The 19534-nt window shown below is 35.0% G+C and overlaps 1 protein-coding gene, 1 long non-coding RNA gene and 1 other non-coding gene across 4 annotated transcripts; 1 reads left to right on the forward strand and 2 right to left on the reverse strand.

Moving 5' to 3' along the window:
- Nucleotides 1-1174: 1174 nt before the first annotated feature.
- Nucleotides 1175-9178, reverse strand: LOC103856006. The gene is made up of 2 exons (XR_004456035.1): nt 5034-9178; nt 1175-4916 (listed from the first exon to the last, which is right to left on the reverse strand). It is a non-coding gene; the product is annotated as an uncharacterized LOC103856006 (long non-coding RNA).
- Nucleotides 9179-10644: 1466 nt separating this feature from the next.
- Nucleotides 10645-18262, forward strand: LOC103856007 (protein TIFY 9). 2 transcript variants are annotated; one of them, XM_009133078.3, is made up of 5 exons: nt 10645-12209; nt 12294-12459; nt 12549-12705; nt 13013-13070; nt 13547-18262. In XM_009133078.3, the coding sequence occupies exons 1-5, from the start codon at nt 12098-12100 to the stop codon at nt 13549-13551; spliced, it is 498 nt and encodes a 165-aa protein (XP_009131326.1). In that variant the 5' UTR covers nt 10645-12097; the 3' UTR covers nt 13552-18262. The 2 variants fall into 2 exon arrangements, with proteins under 2 accessions (XP_009131326.1, XP_009131325.1); XM_009133077.3 differs by having other exon boundaries at nt 10648-12209; nt 12549-12760.
- Nucleotides 18044-18133, reverse strand: LOC117133104. Its single transcript, XR_004456945.1, has one exon. It is a non-coding gene; the product is annotated as a small nucleolar RNA SNORD36 (small nucleolar RNA).
- Nucleotides 18263-19534: the final 1272 nt, after the last annotated feature.

The following is a 19534-nucleotide window of genomic DNA, read 5'->3' on the forward strand; positions in this document are numbered from 1 at the left end:
GTGATACATAACAGAACTACTCTGTTATGATGTCAAAAAAAAACTACTCTGTTATTATTTCATATAAACCTATATTATTTATAAGACATAAATCTTTAAGGAATTATATTTTTGAAAGCTTCGGTATAGGCATTCTGATACGTGCCTAAAACTAGGTTTTCAAGTAAACAAACATGGCTAGGTTACCCCGATAATATCTTAAATCTGCTAATTCACACGACTCGCATATTCGATACTAGTGGTGGTAAGCATATAGTTGCGATTTCTTGTACTTGCAAGCAATCTTAATCATCTTACTGACTATCGATTGAGTCATATTAATCAACAACTTTTTTATAATGTTATGATATTTTAAGGATTGTTTTCATGTACCGTATGCCACAAGGAAAGGTAGAGAATATTTTTCCCGACCCGTAGAGAAAATATAGGTCGTACGCCATTATTGCTATTCGATAGTTGATAGTGGATTTGTTCAAATATTTTGTTCGGTTTTCCCCACAAGTTACTTCTTTGACTCGGATTATGCGTTGGGATAATATATATTGGATTTGGCCCGCATTTTACACCGAATTTTGCAATATAATACTCTTTCATAACAAATATGATTCAACAATTAAATATTGTAAATTAAAAAGAGAATAAGTTTCATAAGAAAATAAAATAATAATAAGAGATAAACATGTGTGGTGTAACGTATATATACTCTAAGTCTCTAAGTGGTATGAAATATATATATCTAACTTGTTGTTTTATCAAAATCATAGGGTATAAATAGTAACGATAAAATCTGTCAAAAAATAATTATAGTATTTCGCTAAAGTCCTGTTTTTGTTATATTAGAACAACATATATAGAGAGAAAAGAACGTTGTATAAATAAGTCTGTTAGCAAAACAATTATTTCTATAGCTAACATAAAATTATTTTTCTATGTAAAATTCTATTGAATGGCTATGAAATAAAAAGAAATTCTACCATATGGAAAAAGTGATATCTCTTTCTTGAAGGACATAATCTTCTTAGTTAACCGGTTAGTGGTTGTCTAATTCCCAAACTTATATAACCATTCAATTCCACTATAATTAAGTTTGTAGTTATCCAACCTATATTTTCATGAAAAAAATATCCCAATATAGTATTAATTTTGATATCTGATATATATTATATATGTGATATATTTTAAATGGTTCCGTTTTTTAACACAAATACAGTAAGAGTGATATACAAATACAATAGTAGTCCGATAATGAGAGCCGACTTTCATCTCTACTCCCCCTGTAGTTCGCAGTCACAATGACGATCGTGGTAGTGTTATGTGCACATATATTACCCATATAGTATCCGAACTGCATTTTAGTCCTTCGCGACGCAAGTTTCCCCTGTTTGAAACACAACCCCGTTATTTGAGAAGTAGAAGATCATAACATAAGTTATTCAGCTTAGTGAGAAGAATCAAAGTGCATCTCAAATTTACCTTTTTAGCGGTTTAATTAGATTATTAAGAATTTCATCTTTATCTTCAAAAAAAAAATTAGATTATTAAGAAGTAACACCCACACAAATACATGTGTATATTCATGAAAATAAAAATTAAGAAAAGAAAAGAAGCAAGAGAAGGTAGAATCTGGAAAGAGTCGTATAATGCTGACTTGTTTTTGTGAAATTCAAATTTGCATAAAATTCCAAGTGGGCTGCGAGTTAGGAGACGTGGGAGATCCACACACTTTCACAAATCATCATTGCACACACGCCCTTTTCACTCATATTGCATAGTTATGTGTCACTTCCACCAACCAAATTCAATATATGTGTATGTATATTCCTTTTTTTTAATCATAGATTTAATTAATTAATTCAATATATATGTATGTTATATTCATATGTATATTCCTCATAGATTTACTTACCTACTCTAGCGGTTAATAACCAAATTGGTAATAACAAATGTGCATAATAACAAATTAAAGCTGCACGCAAACAAAAAAATACAAATGCAAAACGTTGAAATTTAATGCTAATGCGAATGTTTTAGCAACTAAAATTTTTCTTTATGCAGACATACATATGCAAAAGACAATCGCAAAGATAACAAAAAAAAAACAACAAAATATACTATCAAAAATAAAAGAAGAAGATAAAGACGCACTCGTAAACTTATTCGTGAACGTTACACGCTAAAGAGAAACTACGAAAGGCAAACAAAAATACAAAGTGATATTTTCTCAAGAAAAATCACAAATAAGAAATGATAATCTTTTGATGTTATTTCTTTCAACTGGATCTCACGTGAGAGAAATACAGTTGCCGACAGCTTAGCAAAACAGAGTCTGAATGTTGAACTTGCCATTATGGCTGCACCTAACTTCGGTTAAGGTTTTTAATATAAGTGTGTTTCAAAAAAAAAAAAAAAAATGATAAACATAAACATAAACAAACGAAGCAAGAACCAAACGTGATATAAAAGCTATTGAGCAATAAATCAAAGACTTGGTTGATCATTACTCTGGAGTAGCCGAAAATTTTGAGAGAAAACAATAGGCGAGATTTATTAACAAGATTAAGAACATTTTCACAAGAAGCACTAGAAAGTGCATATCAAAAGAACTGTATAAATCTCTTGAATCCAATCCTTTTCTTTTTTTCTCCCAACCACCACACCATAATTAAACTACATAAAACAAGAAGGAAACTAGTTGGGTAAACAAACTCAAATAACACAAGAGAGTATTTTTATAATTTTGTTTCATCAAATTTTGTTTATTTAGTTCAAGAGCCAGAATATCTTTATGGCTCTTGCCTGTTCCCATAAGGCTTCTAACAAAGCATTAAAAGAGGAGAATGAGGTCAGTCAGCAAAGACATGTTGCCTAGAGACTCTAAGCAAAACTATAGATGTGACACTCCCCATATTCATTTCTTGATGACAACACAAACCTAAACCCCATAATTAATTACTAAACATGTACATAATCATCATCAACCTTATCCTGATGTCTATTTTGACACCCTTTACGAAAAATAATCTGAAGTTGGTAATAAAACTGGTCGAAACTACTATGGGGAAGTATACGTGAACTAGGTCACTAAATTGCATGCTCTAGTCCCCTGTCCAAAAGATCTGGAAGTTTTTGGCAATATATTAAAATATAGATAAAATACCCAAAAAAGAGTTTGATATTTTGTGTATAGGTTGCGTGTGAAGAAGCAAAACCCCTTGTGAGGGAGTGACTCGAGGATCAGCTTCAGCTTTCTGAGACAAAATGATAAATAACAAATGGGTTTGATTTTTCTTTTCTTTTTTTTGGACAACCAAATGGGTTTGATATAGGAGCAGTTTTACTCGCATCACATGTTATGTTTTCCTCTTGTGGTCCTCTTCTTCTCCAAACTCTAAGCAAATCCTACACGTATCTTGAAAAGAACTGTCAATCATGGACCCCATCAAAGATTCAGTTGTATCTTCCTTAATTGACCTTTATTTGAGGCATGATTAGACATTTATAGCTAAGAACTAATCCCAAAACTTCGTGAAAGGGATTAAAATTCTTGCTATTGATAGACATCTAAATGGTCCCAAAGAACCTAACCAATTAAGCCACTTCACACTCTGAAGAGGCAACTATGACTGTTCCCGGATTCCAACAAAACAGAAGAGTATAAGCTTTGAACACTGAAACCAACAGACAAGGCATATGCTCGGTGACAACTACAGTTGTACATCTGTATTGCACTAAAAATTTATCCTCCTTTTCACCTTTCCACGCAACTCCCTGTTTATTAGTTTACCAGTCTCCATTTTTAAAAAGAATGAACTTATTCAAGTTGCTAAAGGATTATTCACATGACTTGATGTTTCCCTAATCAAAGACCTATCAGACAAATGTTATGCTTTTGTAAACCCAAACAGAACAAGGAGCAAATTAATGTCAACAAAGAGAAGACAAAACAAAAGCAGTGGCGTATTATAAACATAAGTTGCAATTATCTACATGATCTCGATTGACTGGGAAGTATACCAGAATACTCACTGTCTAGGAGTTTAAGAAACACAACCAATAGTACAATCTTGACATGTCTACACCACGACTATGAATCATATTTTGTTCAGTTTGGGACCATCTTTAGATAAAATCTAGGAAAAGACATAAATACATGAATAGTTATGTTTTTTAAAGAAAAAACTCTGGAAACAATATAGTAATAATATTTATAAACTTCAATTGATAAAGATTTTTGCATATCAAACCCTGCTGATTTATCTAATAGGTGAACTAAACATATTATCACTATTATGATAATTGTGACATTATCAATTTAAGCAAATTCTGGGATCTCCACAAATGTTCGTGTGCCGTATGCCGTCTACTATATATTGAAGTTTTCCACTAAACTAAGTACTATGTTTAAGCAAAAAAAAAAAAAGTAAGTACCTGTGAGTGAGCCAACGAGGAGAGGGAAGAAATGTGATGATTTTAGGGAGTCCATTTCACAAACCAGAGTAGAGCTTGAAAACCATAAAGCAGAACAAGCCGGGCTACCGAGCAGCTTAGCTTAAAGTATGGCGGGCTCAAACGGGTCAGAACAGCCCATCACACCGTCATTACCTTTTTGTTCTTAAAGAGTGCAAAACATCTATACGTGAAGAGTCTTGTTTCATAACGAAGAAGAGACAAGAGTCGAGACATGGACTGTTCAATTGATGAATCACTAGACAATTGTATATACTCCGTTTAACACACATTTTATAGGTGTGATTCTTAATCTTTCAATTTAGTTCGGTACATGCACGATGCAACAGAACGACTCAACTTCACATGCAATATTTAACAAGAAGAAGAAAAAAGTGCATTTTATCAAGCATGGAGTGCGAAGCTTGGTTGCTTCCACTGTGGCGGTTCCATCACCAGACATCAGCAACCTGCATGAAATAATCAATCACGTGAATGGAACTACCTTTAATACAGAGGAAACAACATAGAATCACAAAAATTACAGGCATGAAAAGACGACAACATTTAATTTAACAAAGATCTACCAATAGCGATAATAGATATATCGTTTGATGGATCAGAGCACCCAACGGATCTCTATAGATAGCGTTCGGCGTCACGATTCCTTCCTGGTACAGGTTCTGTCCCGCTTAATACGGAACTCCGATCCCTCTTTCGACATCCGTATTGGTTGGTACCGTCAACGCTCAAGATGAAGCAAATACACAGCGAGAAGAAGTATTAAGAAGGTGTGAAGCTTATTCAACGCACTCTTTTTTGCTTCAGTGAGGAAGAAGACACGATTTTTTTTTTTTTTATCAACTTGAATTTATTAATTAGAATGTAACAGAAACAAATACATATACAATACATAAGATAATAAAACACAACTAATAGCATAATCAAGATGAAGAGTAAACAACACTAGATCAAAAGAATTAACTTGTAAATATGCTTTTCCTCCACGGTCTTCTTTTTTGATAGAGTATCAACTCTATCAGTTCTTCTGCGAGCTTTAAATTTGCATCGCATCATAAACACCACTTCCTTTTGTTGTATTATGTTGATCTTATCCCAGTTTAGAACTATAGATATTTTCCAGTTTTGAATCCAATATATTGATTCAACTGCAAAAACTAAAAACTGGGATAACCAACTTTCAACGACTATAAGAACGTCGCCGTACAACAAAAAGGCTTCATTTTCTATTTTGGAAGATCGTTTTTTCCATGGTGGTTTACATGGCTTCAACGATAATGCAGATTTATCCATATTTCGATACCAAATATATTGTATCGAAATATAGATTTTAAAAGATTCTTGTTTCTCCTAAAATTGATCTTCTCATCTTGATCTTGTGATGTAGTTGCTTCATAAAAGCTTGTAACTTTCCTGGATCCCAAATTCTTCGGCCAAGGCACCATCTATAGCGATGAATAAGCAAGATATCATCGCAGTGGACCTTTTCCACCACGGAGATAGAAGATGTCATAGTGAACTTGCCGTAAGACTGTCCTGTACCGACACCGTGAATGTATTCAAATAACATGTTACGTACCGAATGTTGTTGCGTTAGACCTCTTGTTGACGATGGATGAACTGATCTCAAACCCTGAAAATCCAGATTCTGATTAATGATCATCATCATCAAGACGAATCCCTCCACAACCACCATGGTTACGAGAAAGAGAAATGACAAAATACTATGTATTTGTCGTTGGAGAAGAGCCATAACCATGGCTATTTTCATCACTGCAATCACCATGATGACGTTTGGATTGTAGATGCATCACCAGAAACACTAGTTGTTGCTTTGATCAGAGCCAAATTTTGATCAGTGGGAAGGAGAAAAAATCGCACTTACGATCGCCATTAACCGTCACGAGAACGGTTTTCCTGGGACGATTTTTGTGTGGACTTTGGTAGGAAGAAGACACGATTATATGCCTTCTCTGTAAAACAGATTTTTTGTTTGAATTAATTTAACATTTTTTCAAAAAAAAAAAGGAAAACAGGCTTTGAATTTGAATGCCGTCAAGAAGATAGACTCACACTTAATGGGCTTTATAAATAAAGAACGTAAAACCAATATTGGGCTTAAAGGTCCAATAGTTGATTCTTCTCTGTTGAATTCTAGGTCTCCTTCATATGTGTCCATCCATAACTCACTGAAACAAACAAGCAATCGCTCCAAAACAAGATAAGAATTTGGAGGACGAACAAACTTTTGGGCTTACGTTTCTTTAAGCCCACCAAAAGTTAAATACTTGGGCCACACAAAACCATTTAGTTCCTTCTACTTTTGTAATTTATTTAAATACGCATATTTTGTGAAAATTGCAAGAAAAAAATCTTTACTTGTGAAATGGATTTTCTTCAAAATAAAAAATGCTTGTATAATATTGGGATTTAGTTGAGCATCTAAGAAAACTTTACTTACTCGAGCTTAAACGTCTCACAATGACACATTCCATGTAAAAGTGTTGTATTTGACATCTTAAAAATATCTAGACTGATATTAGTATATTACCTCATTTATTTTTTTTCTACTTCGATTGTGTGTCTAATTGTGATACGTTTTTGAATTTTAGTTCTATTTATTGCTCAATATTTGAGTAGGAAGTAGCACGTTTAAAGGTACGAATCTTGACACTAAAACAGAAAAAAAAATATATATAGAGACCATCGCCTAAAAACCTTTCTCTCTCGCGAAGAAGAAAGCGAACAGCCGCCGCCTAAGCAAACCTAACTCCGGTCCGGCGTTTGCCGGTGCCGGAGGCCCCTCTAATCCCTTATTTCTCTGTTTTCCTTTGCTCTATTCTCTACTGCCTCTCTCTGTCGATATATTAGCGGTTCTGGGTCACCTTAGACCTAACCGGAGATGTGTCTTCTTCTTAACGGAGACGGTCTTTGGCTGTATCTGGAGCAGCGGTGAGACTCATGAGTAGGCAGAGGAGGAGGGAGTCGGCTTTTAGGGAGGTTGGATAAATCAGATCTGGTTTTCAATCTTCAGATCCATGGTGAGTCCAACTCGGCGATGGCGCATAAATATGGAAGACAACTCCTTCACAGTGGATCTCCCTTCCAATGGGACAATGAGACACAGAGGAGATTTTCGATGGAGAGTGGAAGGCGATTTGCTACCTGATTCTTGGGTCAATCGTAGGAGATTACCTGGTCGTCGGTACATGGTGGGGCTCATACCAACGCTGGTGAGGAATTCCTACCCTAGCGGGTGGTACGAGCTCGACATCGTTGGAAACAATATCTGGCCTATTGGTTTGTGCTTTGTAGTCAAGACCCGTCTTTTGTCGTCTGACATTCTGGTTCATCGTTTGTGGCTAAAGAGTGTGCCAGTGCCGTAGGTTCTGAGGCCGACACAGGAATGCGCCTCTGAGTTTAGAAGTCTGGCAGTCGCAGTGAGGCTCAGTTCCGTTGTTTGGTGTTTGACAATTTCAGTCGCAAATTTCTCTTCCTGTTTTGGTAAATGCAATGATCTCTCGTCGGTTTGGTATGTCATTGTTCTTATTTGATTGAGATTTGACGAGGCTTGGTTGTGGGGAGTTTTTGGCGGGCTTCTATCTAGGTAAATAGTGGACGTCAAAGAGTGCAGTCCAGCCGTATCCGAAAGTTGTGTGTATCGTGAAGCGATTCCTCTTGTCGGGTTATGAAGTCGTGGTTCTTGGTTACGAGTGGGGATGGTATCGTTCGGCAGGCCATAGGCGGCAGCGATAAATCCGAGTTGGGAAGACGTAGAGTCTTGGGTTCTACAAGTGGAGTGTATCGTATGGTTGGCCGAGGGCAGCATCGATACTTCCAGATCATTGCTTTGTGCTATTCAGGAGGTTTCTTGCTTTGGATTGTTCTATGCTTTGTGTAGTTAGTTTTAGCTTGTTGTTTTTAGTTGGTGTTTCTAGTTTCTTTGCTTTGATTGGTTGTGTTGTGTTGTGGTCGTAAGTCACTCCGGTGTGGGTTTTAGCTGCCTGTTGTTTGGGTTCTTGCTTCTGGGGACGTTGTATTATCCGCCAGTTTGTGTATCAGAACGTGTGTTTCACATGGAATGAAATTTTATTCGACGGAAAAAAAAAAGAGACCATCAATTTATTTCAACTTTTTAAAATGACACATTTAATGTGTTGAGACAAAAAAAAAGAGTTTTTTTTTTGTTTTTACAATTAGTTTAGATGTGAGACTAAAGACCAAAAGAAGGGAAGTTGGTACGTGGAAGGTAGGCGAATTGGTTAGCTTGAAAAGTAATATCGACAGAGAAAACGTGAGATGCATGAATTAATTATCTTATTCACGGAATATAAGAGAAGCGTATTAACTTTATTTAGAGGGAGAGAGGCTGGGTCAAAACAGAATTGTTAGGAAACGAGAGAAAGCGACGAAAACCTTAAAGACTTATGGAGAAATGCACCTTGCCTGGTAGTGAATAGTGATGTCTTAACATTAACTACATCTCAACACGTGAAAGACATGCATCTCTGACTCTTTCCCTTTCAATTTTTTTTTCGTTATGTTTATTTATTTAACTTCTTTTGCTAAATTTTTCATCTATATTATTAAAGTTGAAGTACACATTGAGATTGTTTGGCAATATGGATAGTAGTTAAAAATAGTACTGTTTGGAAACATGGATAGCAGTAAGTTAAAAAAAAAACTAAAGGGTTTATGCTACTAAAAAATTGGAAATCTATTAAATTATATTAAAAAGTAATGGATCTATATTACTTGATATATATATTCAAATCAAAATAATAATTTAAAATTGATTTATATCAAAAATTCATTCAAAAATAAGCATATATTCAAAATTTGATTTTTACTAACATATTTTCCAATAACTATTATAAAAATGTTTTTAATATATATAAGAAAAATACAATACAAAACCCAATTTCAAACACTAACTTAAATTATGGTTTTTATATTTCACATTAAATTTTAAAATATAATTTATGTAATTATTTATATGATTGTACGTATAAAATATTATTAATTATAAGAAAACTTATTTGATGGTACGTATTAAATACGATTAATTAGAAGATAACACATATTTTGTATCCTATGATGACACATATAGGATGACATATATATATATATATGATGATATATATATATATATATATATATATATATATATATATATATATATAAATCTATTTTGGATACCCAAAATACTTCGGTTCGGATCAGATTATATTTCAGTTCTTCAAATACCAAATTTTGAATAATTTAGATATTTAATCAATTCTGGTTTGGATTTAGTACTACTTATTCGGATTGGGATCGGTTCAATTCTTCGAATTCGAGTTTTTTGCCCAACCCTAAATAGTGACATAAAAATCAAATAGCATCATATTTTTTTAAAAAAATACATCCACACGGGTATGCGAATCAAAATCTAGTATATTATTAAAGTTGAAGTACACATTGAAATTGTTTGACAATATAGATAATAGTTAAAAAATAGTACTGTTTGGAAACATGGATAACAGTAAGTTAGAAAAAAAAATAATGGGCTTATGCTACTAAAAAATTGGAAGTGCATTACATTATATTAAAAAGTAATGGGTATATATTACTTGATATATATATTCAAATCAAAATAATAATTTAAAATTGATTTATATCAAAAATTTATTCAAAAATAAACATATATTCAAAATTTGATTTTTACTAACATATTTTCCAATAACTATTATAAAAATGTTTTCAATATATATAAGAAAAATACAACACAAAGCCCAATTTCAAACACCAACTTAAATTATGGTTTTTGTATTTCACATTAAATTTTAAAATATAATTTATGTGATTATTTATATGATTGTATGTATAAAATATTATTAATTATAAGAAAAATTATTTGATGGTTCGTTTTCGGGTCTTTTTGGGATTTCGTGTTCATTTTGAGATCTTTGAGGATTTAGTTTGGATTTGGATAATCAATAAATAGGTTTGGTTTAAATATTTGGATAGATAATTAATAATTATTTAAGTACTTTTGGAATTTTGAGTATATTTTAACTATTTAAGATATTTACGTTTGATTATTTGTATATATTTTTAAGCATTTAAGAAAACTTAAAAGTATCATATATATTCTGGATATTTTTTATATATATAATCTAAAAATAATTAATATATATAAGTATATAAATCTATTTTGGATACCCAAAATACTTCGGTTCGGATCGGATTAGATTTCAGTTCTTCAAATACCAAAATTTTGAATAATTCGGATATTTAATCAATTCCGGTTCAGATTTAGTACTACTTATTCGGATTGGGATCAGTTCAATTCTTCGAATTCGAATTTTTTGCTCAACCCTAAATTGTGACATAAAAATTAAATAGCATCATATTTTAAAAAAAAAATACACCCGCACAGGCGTGCGGGTCCAAATCTAGTTTATATTTATTTTCACAAGCCTCCGGACTGTATATGATACAAGCAAGAAAAAAAGTTAATTTTTATAAGGTTTTTAGAAAATACAATATTGTAGTAGGGAACGTACAATGTCAGAAGCCATGGTGAACACTACGAGAAAAGACATTTAGTTTGGTCACCAAAGCTGTATTGTTCAATTTGCAGGTCTTCTGTAATGTAAATTCTAAATTCAAGTACATGTTGTACATTACAAGCAAATACGGAAAGAACATTGCCAAATAAAAGCAGTTGTGCTCCTGTTTAATAAATAGAAAATTCATAAAAGAAAAGAAAGTAAAATAAAAATCAAATCCAAAAACATGTTTTAGAAACGTTATGGATCTTGAAATTACAGTAGAAAAACGTAAACCGTGCACACATCTAAGGTACACTATTTATACATGATTATGTTACACAATAATTGTTGGGATCCAATAGGAATTAAAGATATTTTCTTTGTTAAAACGTTACCATTTTGATTGGACTTCTGCTATTTTCCGGGTGAGTGATAAACAAATTCTAAAAATATTAAGCTGTTAGCATGTGTTTTGGTCATTAAAATATTAGTTAAGATGAGAGGTTGGGGCCTAAAGAAAAATGAATTTGAATATAGGATAGAAAACAGAAAATAAACAAAAAAAAAAGTGGATGAGTAAGAGCATCTTCAACCCATTTCTATAATAGAGATCTCTAAAATAGAGAAAAAATATAGAAGTTGTTTTTGCTCCAATGTGTTCTTGTATAATAGAGGAATGCTATATTTGCTTCTATAAATAGAAGAATGCTATTTTTTCCCTTATATTTAGAGAAAAAAATAGCATTCCTCTATTTATAGAGACAAATATAGCATTTTTCTATTATAGAGGAATACTTTGGAACAAAAACACTATTTTTATTTTTTTTTCTATTTTAGAGATCTTTATTATAGAGTTGGGTTGGAGATGGTGTAAAAGTTTGGCCTATTTGTACTGCAAGGAAAGAGAAAACATGAACCTCGTGCGTTATACTATCTTACAGATACACATCATTTATTATTTTTAAAACTCACATGAAAAAATCTTTTTATCATTACTTCTTCCTCTCGCGCCTCTTCGTCTAAAAAAACATATCCTTCATTTTTCTCTTTCCTCTCCATCTCTGTTTTAGCTAGCAAGAACGATCAGATCAAAGATGTCTAGAGTTACCACAGAGCTAGACTTCTTCGGTCTTGAGAAGAAGCAGACCAACAACGTTCCAAAGCCTAAGTTCAAGAAATTTCTCGACCGTCGTCGCAGTTTCCGAGGTTCGTTTTACTTCTCTTTTTTTATTATTTTTTGTCACGAACCATTTTATCGATTTTTATTTGGTATTATTATTTTTATTACAGATATTCAAGGTGCGATTTCTAAGATCCATCCGGAGATTATCAAATCGTTGTTAGCTTCTGGTGCTAACCATGCAGATTCATCGACTATATCTCCTTCGGTTCCGTCTACTCCAAAGGCAGATTATCCTCAGATCCCTATTTCTCCGGTCCAAGCGCCTCTCACCATGTTAGTTTCTTTCATTATTATTTTTGCCATCTTGGCGCAACCAGTAAGCAAACAAAATAATAATATAAAATTTTAATAACTCTTTTCAGGCAAACGGAACATAGCTCTGGAACTGTTCCTATGACAATCTTCTACAATGGAACCGTCTCCGTTTACCAAGTGTCTCCTAACCAGGCTGATGATATTCTGAAGGTTGTCATGGAAACAGCACCAAAGAAAGACAAATCGATTGTGAAAGATCATTTGGTAATTCCTCCGACCACCCTAAGGACAAAGCTCTTTGGCAAGAATCTAGAAGGAGGTTAGTAGAAAGTAGAAACTAACAATGAGCCACCTTTTTTTTTTTTTTTGAAACACAACAATGAGCCACCCGGTAGTTGATTCTTCTAGAGTATACTAGACATTAATTGCATGTAGAGGTTTGCATGTAGAAGTCAGACAGAAAAAATTGACCGGACCGATCCATTAACTATTGTTCAGGAACTAAAACAAAGTGTAAATATTTGTTTTCTGATAGGGAGGTGTGTTTTTGTTTTTTTTTGTGTGTGTACAGATCTTCCCATCCAGAGGACAAGGTCACTGCAAAGGTTTCTTGAGAAGCGCAAGGAGAGGTAATTGTTCTCCTACCATCCAAGGGTCTAACTCTAACCCCCAAAAAATAACATTAAAGATTTTTTCCTAATCCTTTATTTATAATTATTGCATTAAAACCATGAAAATGATTAGAATTCGAGCCTTTTTTTAGCTCATACAACTTTCAGATATGCCTCTGTTAGTTCAACAAAGTACATGCATGTTGTTATACGTAGATATCGGAGATTGTATATGAGGATATAAGAACGTGTAGATTATTTGTGGTGTAATCAAAACGCGTTGACTTATAGTGTCTCTTTTCTCGTGTACTTCCAAAAATTGTCAATTGACAAAATGATGAGGAAATGAGGAGAAATATCGAAAGAAACTGAGCATCTGTCGGTTTGTTTTATTCGTAACATACGGCCCAAGAAAGATCTTGACGTGTTCTCAATTAGTTACGCTATATAACACGTTTTCACATTTTTCTTTTTCTTCTGTTTGTGTGTTGCAGATTAGTATCAATATCTCCTTACTTCCCCACATCAGGCTAAACGAAACTCTCATCTCTTTGTTGATTGGGACTTGAAACCAAATGTTCATTTCACCTTCCAATACATCAACGTTCGTTTTGCGTTTGGCTTCTCTCCATTCCCTTGGAATGACGACATGCTAAACGTTACTTTCTATGAATTAAAATACAGTATGTTATAAAAATATGTTTGTTAATTTCTTAAATGATTATTCTCTCTAGTGTCATTGACCTTTTGCGCTATACTTCCACTACGTTTGTTGTATTTTTAGTATTTTGAAAAGAAAATTAACGCCCATCTTGACTCCTCATGAAGCTTCCGTTTGCGTATTAGAGAAAATGTGCCTATAAACACCGTCTTCGATTATAAATATATTTGTTTGGTTTGGTTCTTGTCCCTATATATGTATTATAATGGAAATAAGTTGAAGAAACACGTGAGTGTATGTTTGTTATTATAATACGAACGGTCGAGTCTTGCCGACTAATGTGACTTATTTGCTTAAAGTCTTTAGTCATAGCACGAGTTTGGTGGAATCATAACCAGGGAAGAGAAATAAGAGACGGATAAAGTGGGCGTTACTTTGTGTGTGCGCCTTCGTTTTAACCCATGGGTTTTTACCATTACCGCTTTAATTGAATAGTATCCATCACTATCAATCTAGCATTAACAAAGCACGGCTTGTCCGGATTAAAGAAACAATAACCCCCAGTTAATGTCGTCTTTACAGTTGAAATCAAAGTACCATATCATCTTTTGTTATTAGAATTTCAGAAAGTGACATCATGATCATCTATTGTACTTGCATATATATATTGCATAGCAATTCATTTAAACCAAACCACCATTAATTGTACAATCAGATGATTTGTGCGTGTATATTTGAAGTGAAATCATGATCATTATCTAAGTACGTAGTCTTTTAATAACATAGCATATTCTGCATATTTAAAATGACATATTAAATGAAAATACAAACACACATTTTTTCTTCTTTTTTTTTTGCTAAATTGTAAACATCATTTCAGAAATGAACTGTTGAGGTTTACAAGATATGTTGAACAAACTGTAAAACCTTTAAAACATACTACTAAGGCAAAAAAAGGTAAAAAAACATGGAAGCAGACATCAATCGAACTTGAAACCATTATGCTTTGGAGCGAACAGGACTTCAAGTATCGATACAAACTTGTAATAGCCGGATGGAAGGTTGAGCCGAGACGGGCTTGAAAGGAAAGACTCGAGAAACTAGAACGCAAGGAACAGAACACTAGTAGGAAGTAGGGATGGCAAATGGACCGCAGCCCGCGGGCCTGGCCCGTACAAGACCCATGCGGGGCGGGTTTGGGCAGAGATACTGTAGGCCCATTTGTGAGCGGGTCTCGCGGGCTAAGTCTCATGCGGGTTGGGCTTTTGCGGTTTGGGTCACTGCGGGTCTTGCGGGTCTGACTGAACCCGCACCACTTCCTCTTTGTTGTGTATCCACCTGAAAAAAAAAAGACAAAGACGAAAATGGCGATTTATGTTCTCAGAGAAGCCGCGACTCCATTGACGCACACCAGAGGATGCATGTTCTTCTTCTCCTTGACTAAGGCCACCACCGGAGCTTCTCTCTGTCTTCTTCCACCACCATAACTTCTCTTCTTGGAGATCCCGCCACTGAAACTTTTCTCCTTCCTCGAGCCTCCACCGGAGCTTCTCTCCTTCCTCGAGCCTCCACCGGAACTTCTCTCCGTCTTCTTTCCACCACCATAACTTCTCTTCTTGGAGATCCCGCCACCGGAACCTCTCTCCTTCCTCGAGCCTCCACCGGAGCTTCTCTCCTTCCTAGAGCCTCCACCGGTGCTTCTTGTTCCTGGACTATAAAGGTATTTATTCATTATATTATGTGATTAAGGCCACGTACTGTTCAACGTATTATCTGCTGACGCTTCTTTGATGAAGTAGAATAAGAAGTAATAGGACGACTTTTGGGATCCAAAGAGAGCTCATCGTCTCAAAAATTTTGGGAGCAGCAATCTAGTATTGGTCAACCATGAACATGAACCAAGTTTCCGAGTATGTGAAAACCGATCCAACTGGTCGCTATGGACGTGTAAGTAGGAAGACAGAGTCTTATCTTCACGAATCAATACCTTTTTTGTAACACTTGGTTTTGTACTGGAACAGTGTTAGACTAATCTTGATTTTAATTTATTATCTGAGATAGCAGTGCTGCAAAGAACCACCGGAGAGAGAGACGTGAACTACCGGCGGGGCGGGCCACGGCGGGGCGGGGCGGGTGGTACCGTTTGCCACTAATATTTGGCTACCCGCGGGCTGCCCGCAGAGTCTTAAAATGTTAGCGGGGCGGGTTTGGGCATGGCAATTGAGACCGCGGGTTGTGGCGGGCCAACCCGCAAAGAACCGCCGGAGAGAGACACCGCGGCGGGGCGGGCTACGGCGGGGCGGGTGGTACCAATTGCCATTCCTAGTAGGAAGCGGATTCAACGGCTGCCTGCACAACTTGCTTTACTCCGAGAGACAAAAACGATTCCGCTCAAGGACTGTCCTCTAGGTCCGGACTGGGAAAGAACTAAATTCGGATTCAGCAAAAGACGGGACAACACACACTACGGGTACTTAATAGCGCTCAAGTAACTCTACCGCACTCCCCCTCTAAATCGGTACAGAGAAAGGGGCAGCATTACCACTTCCCGAGTCTTACTACCTCCTCCAACTGCAAAGTGTTACCAGGAGCTCCAAGGAAACGAAGAACCTCCACAACCCAACTCAATTAAACCTGCAATACCAATCCATGATAACAAGAAACGCCAATACCAACAACAAAGGAGGGGAGAGGAGCTAAGTTAATGCATCACTCAGTAGCTAATCGCCAATCTTGACTCAACGGAGTGACAGAGATGATCCTATCGCATTCAGTCCGAGGTCCCGAAACCTCTAGCTCAGACGACGCGTACCCGGATAGCCTTTGAAGGTAGCGGCAAAAAGCGACCTTTTCTTCCAATCTTGCGAAAAGATTTAGGTGTCGGGAGAGGAGATTGCTTCGGTGGTGCGGAGGATGAAGCGGCGGGACAGTCGCTAGAGGCACCGCATCGCAAAACCCTCTCAGTTTCGACGAATTTAACGACGTCCTCTGCGAAGACGACGACTCGAAACAGAGTCACTCACCGACAAACCTTCACGCCGAAGATGGATTTGGATATGGCGGGGTCGGCAAAAGCCCTCTCGCAGCGCCGAACGCGCCGGAGAGGCGATCGGATCCAAGAAAAAAAGTTTTCGAAAGTTAGGAATGAAAGAGAAATTGGGGGCGCGTGATTTCTAATCGCCTTCGATAGGAAAACCGTATGAACATGACAAACACACATTAGTACACACATTAGCTTTGTTATTTAGAATTTATGGAGGTGGTTAATTCTTCGAAGGCTAAGATCACACAGGGACTTGAATATTTAATCCCTTAAATTAGCATTATTGACATCTTTAAAAAAGTATTAATAATTTCGATATGGTTAAACTTATCCGGCTAATAATGCAACTGCAGATCACTGTTTTGATTTGATCTATGTATCAAAGATAACAATCGTAATCTGAGCTACTAATCAATAATTGTCATTACAACTCCACTACATGACAATCAATAGGTGACATACAATAACTCAAGTCTAATACTTCTAAACTATTACAACTCCACTAGTTTAAATTGGATTCGATATAGATTTAAAGCGACAAGGCAAGTATCACCATTCATGAAACCGCTGATTTGTAGCATCAGCATTTGTTGATTAAACATTTTTGGTTAAGTACACACTCTACAATGCAGAAGTATTCGATATCTAATATATTTTCCCCATCAATCTTCTTTGTTCAAACTTAAATTTTTTGAAGAATCTATAATTCCTTTTTAAACATTCATGATTTGATAGAAAAAATTGAATCTATCGTTTCAACCAAATAACGAATCATGCTCATTAGCCAAGCCTTGTTCTATCTTTTAAACTCCTTTGGATATGGAACAATTTTTTAGTAGTATTATAGAGCAACAGGTCAGAATCAATTCAAATTACATCTGTGTAATACGTTCAGATCAAATCTACTTATAGGAATTAATATAAATTCAAAAACATTTTGATCGAAAAGCATCAAAATCAATCAAGATTTCCAAATTAACTAGCGCCAGATTTAATATAAATTAAGTGTCAAAATACGGATCTGAACTAAGCAGTCATGATACATCAACAGTGGTTTCCCTTTCACACTAGTTTGAGACATACCATTACTAATTCTTATGCGTTTCTTCTGTACAAGAACAGATGGATCACAAGATGTTACATTCCTAATTGGCATCGGTTGAAAACAATTCAATCTACCGAACCAAGAGATTAAATCCATTATAAATCAATTTAAGCAATTAGCAAACATTTTAAGCGGAAGTTTATGAAATTGCAAAAGAAGAAAAATCTATAGATTGGTGAATGGGAGCATCAGTTTTAAAAAGCTCGATTTATATAATCCGCATGGTTAATTGGAAGCACCGTTGTAGTGCATAAAAAAATCATCATCTGCTCCGATTCATTTAATCGAAATTAAAATTTTAGATTCCAAAAAGTGGAGAGAAAAGACAGAACAAAACACTAGCAGTAATCCATCCGACATGCAAACCTTAAACAGAAACATTTAAAACAGCAGATAGTCAAGAGACTGAAGATTAAAAAAAAACTAAAGAGAAGGAACTGCGAGATAGCGTCTGAATGATAAGATAGCTAAAAAAAATTATTTTATAGGCCACGACTCACAGAAACCCTAGTTTGCGCCGAACAGGGCTTTTAGTTATCGAATTTAGTTTAGATATATCGGATCACATATGTTATTCCGATGTCATCTTGGGCCAGCCCAAAATGTATGGGCCGATGCTTATCTATCTAATGGGCAACGAAGAAGATCCTACTTAGGCTTAGCATTTATATTTGAAACTCGTGTTACGGGTTTTCAAATGGGCTTTTCTTCTTTGCACTAGTAATTTCAGCTGAGAAGTGAGTCCATGTTTCAGCCGAAAGCCATCAAGGTTTTTTACACACCTATATTATATACTGTATATCAATCAATTGTAAGCTTTTAAAATCTCAACATTTTATAGGGAGTAAAATAATGTGTACACGAAAAGCAAGAGAATGTGCACATTTTAAAAATAGCATGGAAGTGGATCATGATTGCAATCCTGGATGGACAGTCTCTGCGTGATAGGTTCAGTGCGAAATAGCAAAACGAAGAAATGTAATTTTAGCTTATGGTTTTGTGTGTTTAGTTCGTTTCTTGTCCTTTTTATGTCTTCCAAATATTCTCACCGGTTATATAGATGTATGTACACACTATTCGTAATCGTATGAAAAAAGTGATGCATGTTCGAACAACAAAACACTTTAGAAAAAAAACGCAAAAGCATCAGTTTCAAAAGCCATCAACAATCAAACAACAAAATTCTGAAGACGGTGTTTTGTTTTCTTCATTGTTGTCAAATAACCATGGTGAGAGTCTAATCCTTGAAAATTAGAATGCTGGAATATATATATATATATATATATATCAGCATTGTTCTTGCTATTATTAAATCTCATCTTCTGAACATAAAAATATACGTATATCTTTAGTTTTACTTTTATTTTCGTATCTTATCAGTGATTTTTGTCATTATCTAACCAGTTCCCATGACTTATAGCCAAATTGCTTATTTGAAATGTTTACTTATTTGAAATGTTTACTTATCTTGCTTTGCTATGTTTTGATTCTCAAGTTATTTAGGCCAACTTATATACACTCAGCATATATAATAACTAGAAATAAATGAATATAGCATTTAGCTCTAACATATGTCAGAAACTGAATACTTAGTTTAGTGGTGTTTATGTATAGGTGAAAAACAAAAAATGAGAATCTCGCGTGGCCTGCAACTCAAAACCATATGAAAATAC

The sequence above is a fragment of the Brassica rapa genome, chromosome A03 (assembly GCF_000309985.2).
Source record: "Brassica rapa cultivar Chiifu-401-42 chromosome A03, CAAS_Brap_v3.01, whole genome shotgun sequence".
NCBI classification, from domain to species: domain Eukaryota; kingdom Viridiplantae; phylum Streptophyta; class Magnoliopsida; order Brassicales; family Brassicaceae; genus Brassica; species Brassica rapa.